The sequence below is a fragment of the Gracilinanus agilis genome, chromosome 1, assembly GCF_016433145.1.
Source record: "Gracilinanus agilis isolate LMUSP501 chromosome 1, AgileGrace, whole genome shotgun sequence".
Lineage (NCBI taxonomy): Eukaryota > Metazoa > Chordata > Mammalia > Didelphimorphia > Didelphidae > Gracilinanus > Gracilinanus agilis.
Genome location: NC_058130.1, coordinates 53,704,224 through 53,720,673, shown reverse-complemented (window position 1 = coordinate 53,720,673; position 16,450 = coordinate 53,704,224). Strand labels below are relative to the sequence as shown.

The 16,450-nt window shown below is 54.9% G+C and overlaps 2 protein-coding genes across 2 annotated transcripts in view; one reads left to right on the top strand and one right to left on the bottom strand.

The window, feature by feature from the left end:
• The first annotated feature begins 4,710 nt into the window (after nt 1–4,710).
• On the top strand, nt 4,711–10,239 carry PRRT3 (proline rich transmembrane protein 3). Its single transcript, XM_044656841.1, has 3 exons — nt 4,711–6,199; nt 7,093–7,248; nt 7,838–10,239. Exons 1-3 carry the CDS (start codon nt 4,711–4,713, stop codon nt 9,808–9,810), a joined length of 3,618 nt encoding a protein of 1,205 aa, XP_044512776.1. The 3' UTR covers nt 9,811–10,239.
• Nucleotides 10,240–11,177: 938 nt separating this feature from the next.
• CRELD1 (cysteine rich with EGF like domains 1) overlaps nt 11,178–16,450 on the bottom strand; it is a 10,223-nt gene continuing 4,950 nt past the window's right edge. Inside the window, exons 2-11 of the mRNA XM_044656839.1 lie at nt 15,799–15,971; nt 15,617–15,699; nt 15,227–15,337; nt 14,259–14,350; nt 13,503–13,679; nt 13,273–13,368; nt 12,865–12,948; nt 12,652–12,747; nt 12,393–12,533; nt 11,178–12,130 (exon numbers count right to left, since the gene is read on the bottom strand). Coding sequence (XP_044512774.1) covers nt 11,910–12,130; nt 12,393–12,533; nt 12,652–12,747; nt 12,865–12,948; nt 13,273–13,368; nt 13,503–13,679; nt 14,259–14,350; nt 15,227–15,337; nt 15,617–15,699; nt 15,799–15,936 — 1,239 coding nt within the window. The 5' untranslated portion in view covers nt 15,937–15,971 and the 3' untranslated portion in view covers nt 11,178–11,909. The remainder of the gene's footprint in view (nt 12,131–12,392; nt 12,534–12,651; nt 12,748–12,864; nt 12,949–13,272; nt 13,369–13,502; nt 13,680–14,258; nt 14,351–15,226; nt 15,338–15,616; nt 15,700–15,798; nt 15,972–16,450) is intronic.

The window sequence follows — 16,450 nt, the reverse complement described above, 5'->3', positions numbered from 1 at the left end:
ATGCATCTTTTCTTCCTGCAGAATCTCAGAATCCCTCTTAATCCAGCACATGGAAACATTATAGGATTAGGGTGCCTGGTCAAGCAGAAGGCGGGGCTAGGATGGAACAGGAGGTAGGCTCTTCCAGTGAGGGGTGGGACAGCAAGAGAGGACACTTACACCCACAATACCTGGAGAAGCAGGGCAGGGAAGAGGGTGAAGGTGAGGGCTGCCACTGACATCACAGATCCTCCAGGACCTGCCCTGGGGTGGGGTAAGGTGTTTGAATCACAAGCCTTCTTCCACCTCTGACCACAGGTAGGTGAACAGGGGCTCTTAGGGAAGGTTAGTACAGAATACACATAGAGCAGCTGGATTCGCACTGGACCAAGCCGTTAGAAATTAAGGAAATGAGAGAGAAAGGATAGAGCTCTTATGAATGGGCAGCTGAAATCTAGATGCTTTCCTCTACCCCCTGCTTCTTTAACTATAGTGGGAAGAGGACTGGATTTGGAGTAAGAAGATCTAGGTTCTAATCCTTTCTGCTACTTAATACCTGTGTGACCCTGGCCAAGTCATTTTAATTCTTGGGTCTCAGTTCTTCTTCTGTAAATTGAAGAAACTGGATGAGATGACTGCCGTCTTCCCTTTTTGCTCTAAATCTGTGATCCTTTGCTCAATCCCAAGATGTATGGCCTCTACATAGTGTAGTTTTTACCTTGTACTAAAATATCAGGGAAGCACAAATGCCAGCCACTTCTATTTTTAGTCACGGCTCCTTTTCAGTACTGTGGGAGCTAGTTAAGATTAAAGTAGGTCTCCCACATTTTGGTCAACAACTCTGACCCTATCTCCCCCAAAACTAGCCTTAAAAATAACCCAACAAGGAAGACCTGGAAAGGGGGACCAGGTGGGAACAGATCTGTAGAGGGTGAACAAGAGCCATAGGATATAGGCAAGGGAAACCAGAGTCATACTGAGAGTTTGGCCAATGGGACCATAGCCATGAGCTAAGGGACCTGGGCAGAGAGGGACTAATCCTGAGGCTAGGGGCTTTTTAAAAATCCTTACCTTCTGTCTTAGAATCAATACTGTGTATTCGGTTCCAAGGCAAAAGAGTGGCAAGGGCTACATAATGGGTATTAAGTGACTTGCCCAGAGTCACCCAGCTAATTTGAACCCAGGACCTCTGTCTTTGGGCCTGGTTCTAAATCCACTAAGCCACTTAGCTGCCCCTTACCAGGGACTTTATAAAGCATTCAAAGGTCATTTCAGAACCTTTCATCAATATTAATGAAAATGGGATTTCTCATTTATATATTGCTTTATTAAAAAAAAAAAACAACCTTTTCCCAACTAGCATCTTGGGCTTTCAAGCTTGAAGTGGCAGTCTTAGAGACATCAAGTTCATCCTCCTTATTTTATGGATGAGGATACAGACCTAGAGAGGGAAAGTAATATTCCTTAAATCATCCAGGTTGTAAGAGGCAGGGGCAGGATTTGAACCCATGTCCAATGTTCCCACCAGACTTCAATGCTGTCTTATTTAATCTGATCTTCACAATGGTGTCCTACCCATGGGAGACACTCTAAATTTTTATGATGACTCCAGGTAGAGCAGATATTGTTAGCCCAATTTGACAGATAGAAAAACTAAGTCCCAGAGTGTGGTCTAAGACTATAAAACCAATTCATAGTAGAGGCAGGGATTGAACTTGAGCCTAGAAAAATAAAGGTCCATTGAAGCTAGTCCTAGCTTAGGAAGTCTGCCTTCCTCAGTCCTTCTTTACCTCTTTGGAAGAGCCAGAATCCTGCAGGTAAGTCCAGCAGAGCAACAGATTAAGTTTTTGCCCCCCTTTGTATTAGACAGCAGGACAAAAAGAGGGAAAGCTTGTTTTGGGGAGAGGCTGTTGCTAGATAGCAGAAAGAATGATGGACTCAGAAATGTGGAAATCTCTATTCGAATCCCTGCTCCAATATCTGCCAACTGTGCGCCCCTGGCCAAGGTGCTTTCACTGGGCTTTGGTTCCTTCCCCAGTAACATGAGGGTTGGCAGCAGGTGATTGTAGATCCCTCTCATCTCTACTGACTTGTGCATCTCTGCTCATGGTGGGAGAGGAGGAGATTGAGGTAGGGTGGACAGGAGAAAGATGTCTGCTCGAAAGGGTTAACTTTGGCTACAGTGACTGGAGATGGTGCTCCAAGCCCATCCATCGGCAGTGCAGGGCTCAGTTAGCCTTGTCTGAGCATCTCTGAGGATACTGAGCAGAGGGAGAAGCAGCAGAGATGGAGGCAAGGTGAATGAGGGGGTTCTAGGGCTAGTGCCCAGGTAAGGAACCCTGTACCCCCAAGGAGCCATCTGTGGGGTGCCTTCCGCCCAGGGGCATTGCATGCCAGGGATCCTAGCCTGTCCCTAAGACTACAGAACTGCCCTTTCCCCCTCTCAGCTCCACGGGCCAGGAAGGTGCCAATCCCCTTCACACACACACACACACACACACACACACACACACACACACACACACCCTGTTCAAGCTGAGCCTGGGCACTGCAGAGAGGGCACTGTGCCAGGCACCAGAGAAGGATCACAGTGGGGGTGGAAAGGAGGGGTAATGTGATAGGAGGACGGGACCTGGTTCCCAGTACAGTAGCCCCAGGACTGCCAGGAACAGCAGCCATTGGTGGGAAAGCAAGGGGCTTCCCTCCCCTCCTCCTCTCCAGACACAAATAGCCTGCCCTAAACTGACCTGGGAGGCAGCTTCCAAGGTGGGAATAGACAACCTTCCTTGTGATTCCACCTCCCACTTCCTCTTCCTTCCTCCTCCCCCACTCCCACTCAGCACATGGATGTGGCCTAGTTTTCAGTACAAAAACTCACTGGGGGCAGCCCTAGTGCTCCCCGCTTGTGGACTCCTGATCTGTGGAGCCTCTTTTTGTCTTCCTGTGATATGCAGGTGCAGGAAAACAGGCTCGAAATTCCTCAAAAATAAAAAAGAGGTCTTGAGTTCAAATCCTGTGTGACCTGGAAAGGGACAACTTTCCATCTCCAGGACTCAGTTTCCTCAGTATAAATGCATCTATACTAGGTGATCTTTAAGCCCCCTCCTACCTTTAATCCTCTGGTCTTAGGTATGAAAGGGTAATATATAAAATGAGATCCTGACATTATTATTGTTATTATTATAATACACTTTATCTTCTGTCTTAGTATCAATTTTAAGAAGAGTGGCAAGGGATAGGCAATGGAGGGATTAAATGACTTGCACAGGGTCACACAGCTAGGAAGTGTCCAATTTGAACCCAGTCTGTCTCCAAGCCTGTCCCTCTATCCACTGTGCTACCTAGCTGCATTCCTGATATTATTATTAGATTTCCTGCTGTAGGGCTTTCGGGGAACCTTACTCGGGCTTTTCTTGGGAGGATGGAGGGGTTGGGGAAAGGTGCTCATCCCTTGGGCAGCCATGAAGTGGAAGAAGGTCAGGACAGAGGATGCTGACAGTCTGGCTCTCTGAGGCCTTGAAGGGAGAGTTGCTAGGAAAGAAGAGGGTAGGATTGCCTAGCTAGCCCTTTAGCCCTGAGGAGCCACAGAGACAAGAGGAGGGATGGGGCATACACCTGCGAACAGGGTCCTTTAAAAATACTATATATATATATATATATATGAGNGATTAAATGACTTGCACAGGGTCACACAGCTAGGAAGTGTCCGATTTGAACCCAGTCTGTCTCCAAGCCTGACCCTCTATCCACTGTGCTACCTAGCTGCATTCCTGATATTATTATTAGATTTCCTGCTGTAGGGCTTTCGGGGAACCTTACTCGGGCTTTTCTTGGGAGGATGGAGGGGTTGGGGAAAGGTGCTCATCCCTTGGGCAGCCATGAAGTGGAAGAAGGTCAGGACAGAGGATGCTGACAGTCTGGCTCTCTGAGGCCTTGAAGGGAGAGTTGCTAGGAAAGAAGAGGGTAGGATTGCCTAGCTAGCCCTTTAGCCCTGAGGAGCCACAGAGACAAGAGGAGGGATGGGGCATACACCTGCGAACAGGGTCCTTTAAAAATACTATATATATATATATATATATATATATATATATATATATATGAGAGAGAGAGAGAGAGAGAGAGAGAGAGAGAGAGAGAGAGAGAGAGGAGTTCTTAAGTGTTTCCAGATTGTTCATTTTTAGACTATTGGATCTCGTTTCATAGATGAGGAAATAGATGGCCAATGAGGCCAAGTGATTGTCCAAGGTCAAGCTACTGAAACGTTAGAAGTAGAACTGGCTCTCAGGCCCCCTGACTTCCAGGCCAATGGCCTTCCCATTCTAGAATGAGTGAAGAAGAAAGACTAGGTTCTGAGACCTAGAAACCTGGTTTTGAACCTCAGCTCTGTCCTTACTAGCTGGGGACACTGGGCAAGGCACTTAACCTCAGTTTCCTTATCTGTGAAATGAGGATGTTATATACAACCCCAGAGGGTATACTTCAAAAACTTTAGGTACTACATAAATAAATCAATTTGATTCCTCAGGAACCAATTAAGCTCCTACTAGGTGTGTGGCTTGTTGAGGCACAGAAGATACAAAGATCTGAGAAATTGTGCCTGTCCTCAAGGAGCTTACATGGCACTGCATCCCCCAATTCTCTACACTCCCCCACATTCTCCTTTCTGTTACAGGTTTGTCAAGAGAAAAGTGAAGGCAAAGGAAGGCAAGCCCTGGAGAGCTGGCCTTGGCCATGGCCCCCACGACTCACATCTCCCTCTGGAGCCTGTTTCTTATGCCAACCCTCCTCCCTTGCATAGTGCAGGCTGGACAGCTTCCTACGCAGTCTCAAGGCACAAGGCACCCTCCTCAGGACTCCCAGCTGGACCATGGGGAATCCCCTGGGCCCAGGCACCAGAACCTCAACTCTCAGGGCCAGTCCTGGTTAAATCCTGGGCTCAGAGGCGAACTTGGCACAGACCTCATAGACTGGCTCAGGCCCACGTTGCCTCCTTGGCTGAGGACTGCGGTGGGGTCAGGAGAAATTGGGAGGCCCAGAAACTTTCCAAGTAGCCCAGCCCTGCCTCTGTCTACTTCTCCTCCTCTGAGCTCAGTAGTCAGTCTTGAGAATCCTCCTGGTCAGGATAGTACCACTGGGGCTGTGTGGATGGGGCCTCCCTCTAGGCAGGAGGGACAGAGTTTGGTAGATAAATTAGGCACTGGGGATGCAGAGGGCAGGAACATGGGAATCAAATTTTGGATTTCAAAGGGACCCATTTCCAAAGACAGAAAGGACCCTTTGAACTCAGAGCAGACTCTAGGACAAGAGACCCCATTTCCCTTTGCAGCTGGGTCCCCTGAGAAGTCCACAAATCTTCATCTCTTTCCAACCCTTGCCCTGGAGCCCAGAGCCCAAAGATCCCACCAAGAGGTGTCCACAATTCAGGCGAAGGTAGAGGCTTTGTCCAAAGGTATGACAGGCTCCATCCCAGAAGGGACTCCTAGGGAGGACTTGGGCTGGAAGGTAGTGAGCAGGGATGTGGACGTTAGTCTTCAAGGATCATTGGCTGCCCAGGCTTCAGCTCTTTCGTGGATGCCTTCCACGACAACTGACCATGAGCACTGGCCATCTAGGAATGGTCCTGTGATCCCAGAGGCAGGCGGAGAGCTGATTATGCAAATGGACTCTGACACCCTCAGGACCATGACCAATGATGTTGTCCCCTTCCCAAATGACCATGTCTTAAGCTCCACAGTGGGAGGTGGAGAGGGGCTGACAGCCAAAGCACAAAGTTGGAGAGGGAAGGGTTCCACAGAAGAGAGGAAGCAGGACTCCCCTAAACCAGGGGTTAGGAGGAGCTGGAGTCTAGAAGAAGCCCAGGCCCCCCAGGTTATCATCGAAAAGAATTCAGTGTCTCCTGTTCTAAGGCCTGAAACCTTCCTAAAGCCTGAGCTGACATCCTCTGCTCCAGCTGTCTCCTCTCAGGCTTCTAGGTCCCTGCCAATCTTGATCTCAGACAATCAGCTTCCCTCAGCCCTGGCTGAAGAGCCTGACCTCAGGACCGGACGTTGGAGTGCCCATTTTGCCCATCAGATCAGCACCCAAAAGGCTCTGCTCAGCCCCCAGACTGAGGACTCCGACCATGAGAGGAACACTTCCTCTGCTACAATTCTCCCCAGCTCCATGTCACCATCAGCTTCCCCTGGCTCCAATACCACAGATCCATTGTCTCCTGGGCCAGGTAGGTGCCAAGTGGAGGTTCTAGGTACTGGCTCCTTCGGGTAGGCTCTTTCTCCCATAGTTCATGAAAACTTACAACCTTCCCATTCTCCATCCTAGACCCTACTGGGTTCCTTTGGGCAAGGAAGGAACCAAACCAGGAAAAAATGCCCAGAGCATCTCCTCTCAACACAAGAAGCCCTGTCTAAGCCTGACCTCCATGCTATTTCCTGCAGCTCTCTCTAGGAAGCAGGGGCTCAGAGACTGTGCTCTGCCTCCAAGAAAGCCAAATTCCAAGATTCTCGAGAGCTCCCTAGTTCAGCCTCTGTCCTGTGACTGTAGACATATTTAAGCTCTAAAGGCCTCAGCTTTCTCATCTGCAAAATGTGAAGAATAAATAATGTGAAAATAATATGAAGCAGTACAAGAGACTGCATTGGGAATCAGAGGTTCTGGGGCTCCAATAGCAACCTCAATTTATGGCCTGCAAGATTGAACAAATTGATAAATAATCATTCTGAGCCATAGTTTTCTCAGCTATAAAAGGGAAAGCATTAGACCAGGCGATCTCCAAGGTCCTTTCCAGTTCTAAATCCTATGGTGAGACCAAAGGAGGTCATACAATCAAAAGTTCCTTGGCAAATCTGAATTGATACACAGACAGGCTAAGTAAAGCCGCTGTGTGCTTAAAGGTGGCTGGAGTTCAGGATTCTGGGGCAGTAAAAGCTGTAATCAAATTCTTCCTCTAAATTTCAGGAGCTACACAAACATGGAAAGAGTCAGGTAATCTCTCAGTTTCAGGCAATGTTCTTAAGACTGTCAGCGATAGACATCTGCCACTTGTGTTGGGGAGGGCACTCTTTCATCCTGGGAGCATTCCCGCCCCACCCCCCAATGGTATTATTGTTATTTCAGAGACCCTGCTCTTGGAGGGAGCTGAGCTGATTTCCCCTCAGCGAGTAAGAGGGGCTGTGGAACCTCCACATTCTTTGAATTTCAGCACTGCAAGCATTCCTGCCCCTGAGAAGATGACAAATGCCACAAAGAGCCCCCCAGGTGCTGGCCTACCAGGTGAGGGAACACTTTGGGAGGGTCTGAATATCCAGGGGGAGGGAGGACTGACCCCTTTCACCCAATTACCCCCAGAAAAGAAGATTCCTGATTTGGAGGAGCCCAGGAAACACCTCTGGTCCCATCAGAAGGCCTAGAGTCAGTTTTCCTAGAAGGTTAACAGTTCTATTTTGCTCTGCTGTTCCTCTTTTCCATTTTTGGCCATTGTTGCTGATTCATTGGTGGCCTTAGGGGTTGGGGAGTTTTCCCAAGGCCCAGCCAATTTCTGTCTACCTCTCCATTCTGTTGCTCTTACAGCCTGGGGGCCAGCTCCACCGAGTGCCAGTTTCTCTGGAAGGGCCTCAGCTACAAAGATTAATGAAGAGGGACCAGCCTGCCAGGCCGGGGGAGGGAATAGCAGTTCCTATGAGATAGGCACTGGGCTAAAGCTAAGCAGCTTTTACATTATTATCTCCTTTGATCCTGGCGATAATGCTTCGAGGCTCGAGCTTATTTTGAGAGAACCCCTTCTACAGCCCCAGGGGGAAGCCTGCGGACCGCGGTGGTGGCCAAGGGGCGGGCAGAGAGCTCATGGATGTCCTCTTTACAGGTGTAGCGGAAAGACAGCCCGGGGAGCGGCCTCCCCAGAGCCATCCTCCGGCCCCTCCAACTTCTTCCCAGCCCCCCCTCACCACTTCCCGCAGAGGTCTGATCCGTGTCACCACCCAGCGAGCTCTGGGGCAGCCGAACGCTCCCGAGCCATCTCCTAGCCCTGCGCCTTCAGACCCTTACCCAGATTCCACTTGCGGCCCGAGGACGTGCGGTCCTCAAGCCAATGAGACGAGCCCCCCGCTGCTACGCTGGGGGTCCCTGCGGCACACGCTGAGTTTCGCCTGGGAGCTGCACGTGTACGGCGCCGGAGCGTTCTTCCTGCTGTTGGCCTTCCTGGCTTTGGCCGGTCTAGTGGCAGCCGCGGTCACACCGCACATGCCCGGGCGAGCCCACGCGCTGGCCGCCGCAGCTCTAGTGCTAGCCGCCTCCTTGCTGCGCGCCATTTACTTACTGGCCGACCCCTACGGCTCGCGGGGCCGCTTGGCAGCCCGCACTGGGCTGGTGCTCTACAATCTGCCCTTCCCGCTGCTCGTGACGGCCCTCGGGGCGCTGGCGCTTCTGGGCCTAGGGCAGCTGCTCCCGCCCCGGTTGCGCAGCCTGCGCCTGTTGGGCGCGCTGGGTGCGGTGCACTGGGCGCTCCTATTAGGAGCAGACTTGCTCTCGCCCTGGCTGCGCCCTCCTCTTAACCTGCTGGTGCAGGGACTGTCTTGTGCCTGGGGCGCCGGGGTGGCGCTGGGCACGCTGCTCCTGTGTCGCCGCTGGCTACTGGGTATGGTGGAGGTTGGCCCCGAGGGCCAAGGGAGGAATCGAACCCCGGGTCCCGAGCCCAGGGTCTTGGCTGTGGGCGGAGCCCTGGGATTGTTGGCCAGCGGTTTGCAGCTGGCAGCGGCTGTGTGGCTGTACCCGCTGGCGGGGACCCCCAGCCGATTCTCCTGGCCCTGGTGGGGCGTGCAGTTTTGGCTACGCCTGGTGGAACTCGCCTGGGCCGCCGCCTTGGCCCTGGTGGCTGGGGTCGCTTCGTGCCGCTGGGGCCCGAGGACCACCGAGCACACGTGCTGGGGCAAGCTTCTGCACTACGCGTGCCCCCCACCAGGTAAAAACGAGGTGCCCGAGTATCCCAACAACTGCTACGACTGGACGGGCACAGCTGGGCTGGAGCGGGGCGGCACAGATATCAGCAAGAGCCTCATTCGCAATCCGGCGGAGAGCGGGGGACCCCGTCTCCCCAAGGACAGCAATGAGCTGCGAGCCGGCCAGGTCTTTCCTAGCCCCGCCAGTTCGGCGGCCTCTCTGGCTCGGGCTGGCCGGAGCCCCAGGTACCCCAACAACGTGGGTCCGGGCCGCTCCCGCAGCAGCGTGTGTCTGGATAAAACCGTGGGACTGTCCCTGAGCGAGCTGGACTTGCGGCCGCCCTCGCCCATCAACTTAAGCCGGAGCATCGACGAGGCCCTCTTTCGAGAGCACTTGGTCCGGGACAGCGTGTTCCTGCGCTCCAGCCTACAGTATCCAGCCGGTCTGGGCCGTCGGGACTCCGCAGCTTCTCTGCAGGACGCCTCGGCCCTCTCCCAACCCGGGGGTCCCCTCTTGAGGCAAAGGCGCAGCAGCGACCCTGACCATTCAGGCTTAACCCCTCAGGGTCGCTGCTGCTCCTTGACCGACATACGGGTTGTCCCCAAACCGGCTCCGGAGCCAGAAACCGGTGCAGCGTCCGGGAGCTCGCTGGATAGTTTCTCCAAGGGCTCCCTCAAGATCAGCTGGAACCCGTGGCGCCATGGGCTGTCATCAGTGGAGAGTCTGCCTCTGGACGAACTGCCCAGTACCGTTCAGCTGCTGCCCTCCCAGGCTGAGCCGGAGCCCGCGCCCGCAGTCGGAGAGCCCGGGGACTCGGAGCGCGAGGCCCGTCGGAGCTTCCTGGCTCTAAGCAAGCAGGTGGACTCGCGCAGCGCCTCCAGCGAGACCATAGAGCTGTGACCCAAGCCGGGACGGGTGGACCTTGGGGAGCCGGGGCTTCCTCCCTCTTTCCGTCCCCAAAACAGCCAGGGAGGGCGGGGCGTTCCATCCCCAAACCTGGGATTCTTTTTTTACTTTTTTTTTTTTTAAACTGATCTTGCCCAAGGGCGGAAGCCTCTCGGAGTGGAGGGGGAGGTCTGGGGAAGGTGCTGCGGCCACCACCCTCGGCTGCACCCCGGGCACAGAGCCAAGGAAGAAAGCATCGGAGAGCTGCATTGGGGCAAGAGTGCAGATTAGGGGCACTGCAAGAAGCCTCCCGGAGAACCAGCTCCAAAAGTTCCCGCTTTGTGCCGAAAGAAAGAAAAAATAAACTTTCCAAACCAACCTGCCTTGCCCACCCCTTCCTATCCTTCTTCAGCCCTAGCCAAGACCTGGGCTTGGCCACAGGCATTACCGTGCCCCCCCCCCATAATCTTGAGGCTCCAACTCTGTCCCAGTCCAGCCTGGGCTTTCTGTCACCCAGTGAAGCCAGAATGAGAAGCTAAGGGAGAGCCAGGCCCTGGCCCACAGCCACGGTGCCCCATTGTGGAACTCCGGAATCACTGATGTAAATTAAAATCTTGGCTTTGCTCCTTAGTCACTTGGCCCCTCTGAGCCTCGGTTTCCTCATCTGTAAAGTGAGGGTGTGGACGGCTTCTCTGGTCCCTTCTGTCCTAGGGCTAGTTCCTGGGCACTTTGGGGAGGCTTCACGCACAAAGGCTGGATGGGGATTAGGGGGAGCACTCTGGCTCCCTGGGGCTTCTTCCTTCCCGGGATCCTCTCACACACAGACGGCATTCCTAAGCCTTATTCCTGAAGCTCTCACCCTGGAGAAGACAGCAAACCCTTTCCTTCCACCATTCGACCCCAATGGCCTGTCCTTGCTCTGCCAGTTCCAAAGGGAGATAAAGCTCCTTCCTCAGCATCGAGCCAAGGCTGGTAAGGAAGCAGAGGCTCTGGCATCCGACTCACAGGGCCTACAAGGACTCATCTAACCTTGGTGACACTCGGTTTTCCTATCTGTAAAATGGGGAGAGTCCTATTTTGGCCCAAAGATTCTGGGACATGTTTTAAAAGAGCATTACACAAAAGGCAATGAAGAGGTACGTGGTGGGAGACAGGGAACAAAATAGAGAACTCTGAAGATTAGTCCAGGAAATGTATGCGTGGGAAGGTGGGCTGGTGGGGCAAGCCTGAGGGGGGTGGTATGGGGAAGGCAGGAGGAAATGAAGGAAAACCTGGAGGGGCAAACTTGGGGGGAGGACGTGGACACATGCAGCAGGGCCTCCACTAAAGCACTGTGGGCCCTGGGGGTCTGGGAGGGGGCTCAGACAGGCTGGAGTCCATGCTAGGTTTATGAAGAACTTTATTTTCCTGAGATGAATAAATAGGTTAGTCAGTGTGGGCAAAGCAAGGGGGGGACCATGCAGGAGGATTCAGCCCGTCGGCTCCCTCCCCTTGCAGGAACCACCTCCTTCTGCCTCCCGATTCCCAGGACTTGGAGAGGGGAGAAGGAAGAAGGTGGGACCCAGCTGAGTGGCCAAGGCCATAGGCACTACCAAAATAGGGAAACGACTTAAAAATCACTTAAGTGGGGCCTGTTCTCCCCTCCAGGATCTCACTCCCACCCCCCTCCCCGACTCCCCTTCATCTTTGTCCGCCCCTGGAAGGCCTGGAGCCCCCGTGCAAAGGGAGGGGAGGCCCTGGGAGAAGAGGAGGCTGAGGAAGAAGCCAGAGGAAGGGGAGGCCCCTGGCTCAGTTCTCACACAGAAAACAATGTAAGTGCAGCCCTGGCCTCTGGCTAGAGGAAGCCAAGTGAGAGGCACCGAGCTTGGCAGAGGATTGGCTGCCCAGAACCTAGCAGGCCTGGCTCCGGCGGGCTTGGGAGGCTGCTGACCCACTTCGGCTTCTTCCCTCCTCGTACCAACCTCAAGCTGCCCAATCTGCCTCCCCTCAGGATCCAGGCTCCCCCAGCCATCTGTTCCAGGCTTCCCCTGCGTCAGCCCTTGGGGCTGGCCCTAAGCCAACCTCGTGGCCCTGGGTGCTAGCGGGAGGGCAGCCCTCCCACCCGGACGGATTATCTATCTGCCTTTGATGAAGCCATCCAGCACCCGGTCACTCCGCTCGGACAGCCAGTACCCTGCCATGGCGGCCACAGCCCCGATGAAGATGGCGGTGAAGACCATGTCGCCCTTGGCCGCCAGAGTGGCCAGGGCACAAATGATGACCCCGAAAAACATCTGCTGCAAGACCACCACCTCGTCATCCGTCACCTCCGAGAAGAAGCCCCCAGGCTTGGGCTCTGGAGGGGAGGGAGGAGAGATCAGCGCTGGGGAAGAGCCCGGACCGAGAGAGGTGAAAGGACTCAGGCCAGGGGGGAGTCACAGACGAGAGGCAAGGCCCAGGGACGGGGTGACCCCCCTCAGCCCCAGATAAGGGGCTGGATCACGAAGCGCCTCACAGACGGCCTGTGGTCAGTTGGCCAAGATTGATCTCACGGGAGATGGTGCGGGAGGGAGAGCCGGTCCCTGGGTCTGGGCCCTCAGAGGCCCCCCAGGGCTCACCTTCCAGCTGCTGGGGCACGCAGCCCTCCGGGCTTCTCTCGTAGCCCTCGGCACAGGCACAGCGGTAGCCTCCGTCTGTGTTCTCACAGAGCTCGTGAGCCCCTGGGCACACCTCGGCTTCCCCCTCGCACTCATCCACGTCTGGGGGAAGGAAGGGAGGTCAGCTCGGGCCCCCTGGGAAGGCGATCCTGGGGAGCCCCGGCTCAGAGCCCCTGGGCTGGCCCCACCACATTCTCCGTGTTGCCCCCCGACTCCTCACCCAGGCATTTGGCTCCATCTCGACGGTAGCCCGCGCTGCACCTCTTGCAGCGAGCAGGCCCTGCTCCCATGCAGCCAGCACAGGCTTTGGCACAATCTGGGAAGAGAGGGGAGACGGGGAAGGGCTGTGAATAGGACCTCGTGGTCTGAGGGGGCGGCTGTCCCTCCAGAGGGGCCTCCCTCCCAGCCCTCCCCCTCCGAAGGGGAATCTGACCTCGGCACTCGTAGGACCCGTCCGTGTTCACGCAGAACTGGTTGGCTTTGCAGGCGGCCATCTCTGTCCCACACTCATCGATGTCTGTGGATAAGGGGGGCCTTCAGCGCCGACCCCCCCCCCCCAGCCCCTAATTCCCTCTGGCCTGGGCCTGAGCCGGCCTCGAAGCCCCGCAGCACTGAAGCCTGCCTACAGCAACGTATTCTCAAGTGTTTTCACATCCATTTACTCAGGGGATTCTCACACCCCCGGCAGCAGGGAGTCGTTTAGCCCCCTTTTAGGGAGGAGAAGCCGGGGACCCAGAAGGTTTAAGGGACTTAGCGGGTCAGGGAGGAGAGTCCGGCGCCCGCCCAGCTCTCTCCATCCTCGGGGCAGGCCCGGCCTTGGTGGAGGGCCGCCTACACTCACCCACACACTTGTGCTGGTGGAGGGCCCAGCCCTGTTTGCATCGCAGGCAGCTGCCCTCCGCGGGCCCGGAGCATCGGGAACAGGGGCCGAAGCAGGCTGGAGGAGGAGGCGGGACAAAGGGAGGCTCGATGGGAGCCGGGCCGGACGGTGGGCCCCAGCCGCCGCTGTCGAGCAGACCACCCGGCTCGTCCCCAGCCCAGAGGCCGCCCTCTCCCAGACCCGCTACCTACCCTCACATACCAGGTGGCTGGCGTTGCGAGTGGCCTCATAGTAGCCGTCCCCACACTGGGCACAGGCGGGGCCCCCATAGCTGGGCTGGCAGTCGCAGCGCCCGCTGCCCTGTCGGGTGCCCTCCCCGTCACACTGCCCATTACCACTGCATGGATTCTCCGTGCCCCCAGGACAGGCTGTGGGGAAGAGAGGCCTGTCCTAAGCCCCCGCCGGCCCACCCAGGGGGGCAGAAGCTATTCCCTCACCCCGGCCACATCTACCGTCCTTTTTGCAGATATCCTCGGCCTGAAGTCCCCCTCGGGCTCCGCCAGGACTGGGTCTAGCTGTCCCAGGGCCGCACCAACAAATGGCGCCCCACTTGCCTTTTCCAAAACCCTTCTCCATCTTTCTAGCTCATTTCTTCTTCAAACCATCCTGGGAGCTGGACGAGGACCGCCGGCCCCAATTTGCAGGTAAAGGATTAAGGTTAGGCCACATTATAAGGCAGATGGAGGAGAAGGGAAGGCCACGGCTGAACTACACAAGGGTTAGAGGAGATCATTGGAGAGAACACGGGCAGTTTTTATCAGATACAACTGAAAAGCTTCTGCACAAGCCAGTCCACTGCAATTAGAACCAGAAAGTGGAAAGCAGCCGAGGCTCAGAGAAATGAAAGGCTTTCCCCAAGGGCACGGGCAGTCCATGCCACATCCTAGGCAGGGTCCCTGCACATCCCCACCCCTCTGGTCCCAGAGGCAGCTCTTGGAATAACTCACCCAGGCAGGAGGGCCCATAGGTTCCGGGAGGGCAGCAAACCTTTAGGGAGTCCATGCAAAGCCACTGGAAGAGATCTGGGGCCTGATGCTGCCTGAGAGGGTGGGGGCACCATTAAAGGGGCACAAGATAATACATGCCACAAAGAATGGGGTCAAGGTTCTCTGAAGGAGGAGGGTCCTAGACCTGGGGTCCTTGCTCCCCCAGTGCCGACCCACCAAGGAGCAGGATCTGGGCAAATGAATCACAGACTGTGAGGGTGAGAGATCATCCAGGCTCACTCCCTTTACAGAAAACAAAGCAACGGCCCAGAGAAGCTCATTGGCTTGGCCTCACATCAGGTTAGCATCAGACCTCCAGGATTTTCCTGATGTCAAATCCAATGCTCTTTTGTTCCTTCTTCCTTTTTTTTTTTTTTTTTTTAAACTCTTACCTTCCGTCTTAGAATCGATAGTAGGTATCAATTCCAAGGCAGATGAGCAGTAAGGGCTAGGCAAACAGGATTAAGTGACTTGCCCAGAGTCACAGCTGGGAAGTGTCTGAGGCCAGATTTGAACCCAGGACCTTCCACCTCCAGGCCTGGCTCTCAATCCACTAAGCCACCTAGTTGCCCCCAATGCTCGTTCAACTACACCATCTTGTTTTCCCAGATGAACCAAGAATTGTTTCCCAAAATAAAATCAATTAAAAAAAAATGATTATGTTCCATTAACAGGGAGGCACTTTGCTAGGGGCTGAGAATTCAAAGATGAAAATCAGCAATGCCTGCCTTGAAGGAACTCACAGTCTAATGGGAGGGGGGAAGGGGAGGACCCACACCTCAACACAAGCAACAGTGACACAAGATGGAACGTGATATGGGCAAAAGACATCCAGCAATGGCCCAGGATTCTGCTTCGGACAGGAGACATTCCCCCATGCGATCATGCGCCCCCAGGCACCCCTCTGTTCCTCCAGGGAGCCCACTCACTTGCTGAACCACCAAGACTCCACCAGCTCCTCACTCTGTTCCAAAAGTCGGTGGCACTCAAAGTCAGATTTGCTGCACACACCCTCCAGCACCTCCACCAGCCGAGTCTCACTGGTCACACAGCACATGAAGGAGCTGAGGTCCGGCCTTGTTCCTCGCCCAGCCCTCCCCCTGCCCCAGCCCAGCATAGCCAGGGATCCCCATCCATGGGACCTAGTGGGGAGAGGGGGATCAATCTACAAAGCTGGCTGACTGGAATGCTCCCAGCCCCTGATGTGCCACACCCTGGATCAGGAAAGATAGAGGAGAATCCCCAATTCTTTGGGAAAGGAGGTCGGGCCCCAACCTGGCAGCCCACGAGGCCCCAAGTCCTCCGACCCTAGAAACTACCTGTCCTTATACTTAGAGAGCTTCTCCTCCTCCCAGGCAGTGTTCCCTCCTCCAAAGTTGTCCCGAACGGTACGTTCCAGGCCCTGGGCAAAAGAAACTCTAGGATTCATCCCATTCTGGAACACCTGAAAAGCATAAGGTACCTGGGGGGGGGGAGTAGAAGGGCCAGGAAAAACACCCACCTTGCTAAAGCTGCTGACCAGGTTCCGGCAGGTGTTACAGGGCTGGGACTGGAGCCACACAGGTGCCGGGAAGCTCAGAAAGAGGCACAGACTCCACGACAGGGTGGAAACCAAGCCCCCCCAGAGGACTGGAGCCATCTTCCCTCCAGAAGGCTGGGGGTTATTGGGTGGTACTGTGGACAGAGGTGAAGGGACAGGGCTTAGTGGCCTCTTTGTCTCTGTTCAGGAAATGGGGAGAAAAAGATCGATGAGACTGCAAAGGGGAAGAAGCCTCTGTAAGAAGCAAGAGTGTTGGGTGAAGGGTAGGCAAGGAGATAACTAGGTATCAGGGAAGAAGGCCGGGCCCAGACAGAGAAACAGTGAGTCTACTTCCAGGGAAGTAGGTAGCAGGATTAGGAGGAATTAATTAGGACAGAAACCAGTTATAGGAAATTCTCTAAACAGGGAGGGGAATAACTAACATGGGCTTTCCAGTTAAGGGGAAGAGTACTGGGGTAGGCAGACAGCCTGAGGAAGAGGACCTGCTGGAGTGGGGAGGGAGGGGAGATGGGAGTAGGATTAGGTTTCTAGTACTGGGGGAAGAGAAGGGCACAAAAAAGTTGGGCCAGCAAAGGGAGTGTTCATGGAAGGCTGTAGGGAGGAGGGGTGGGGG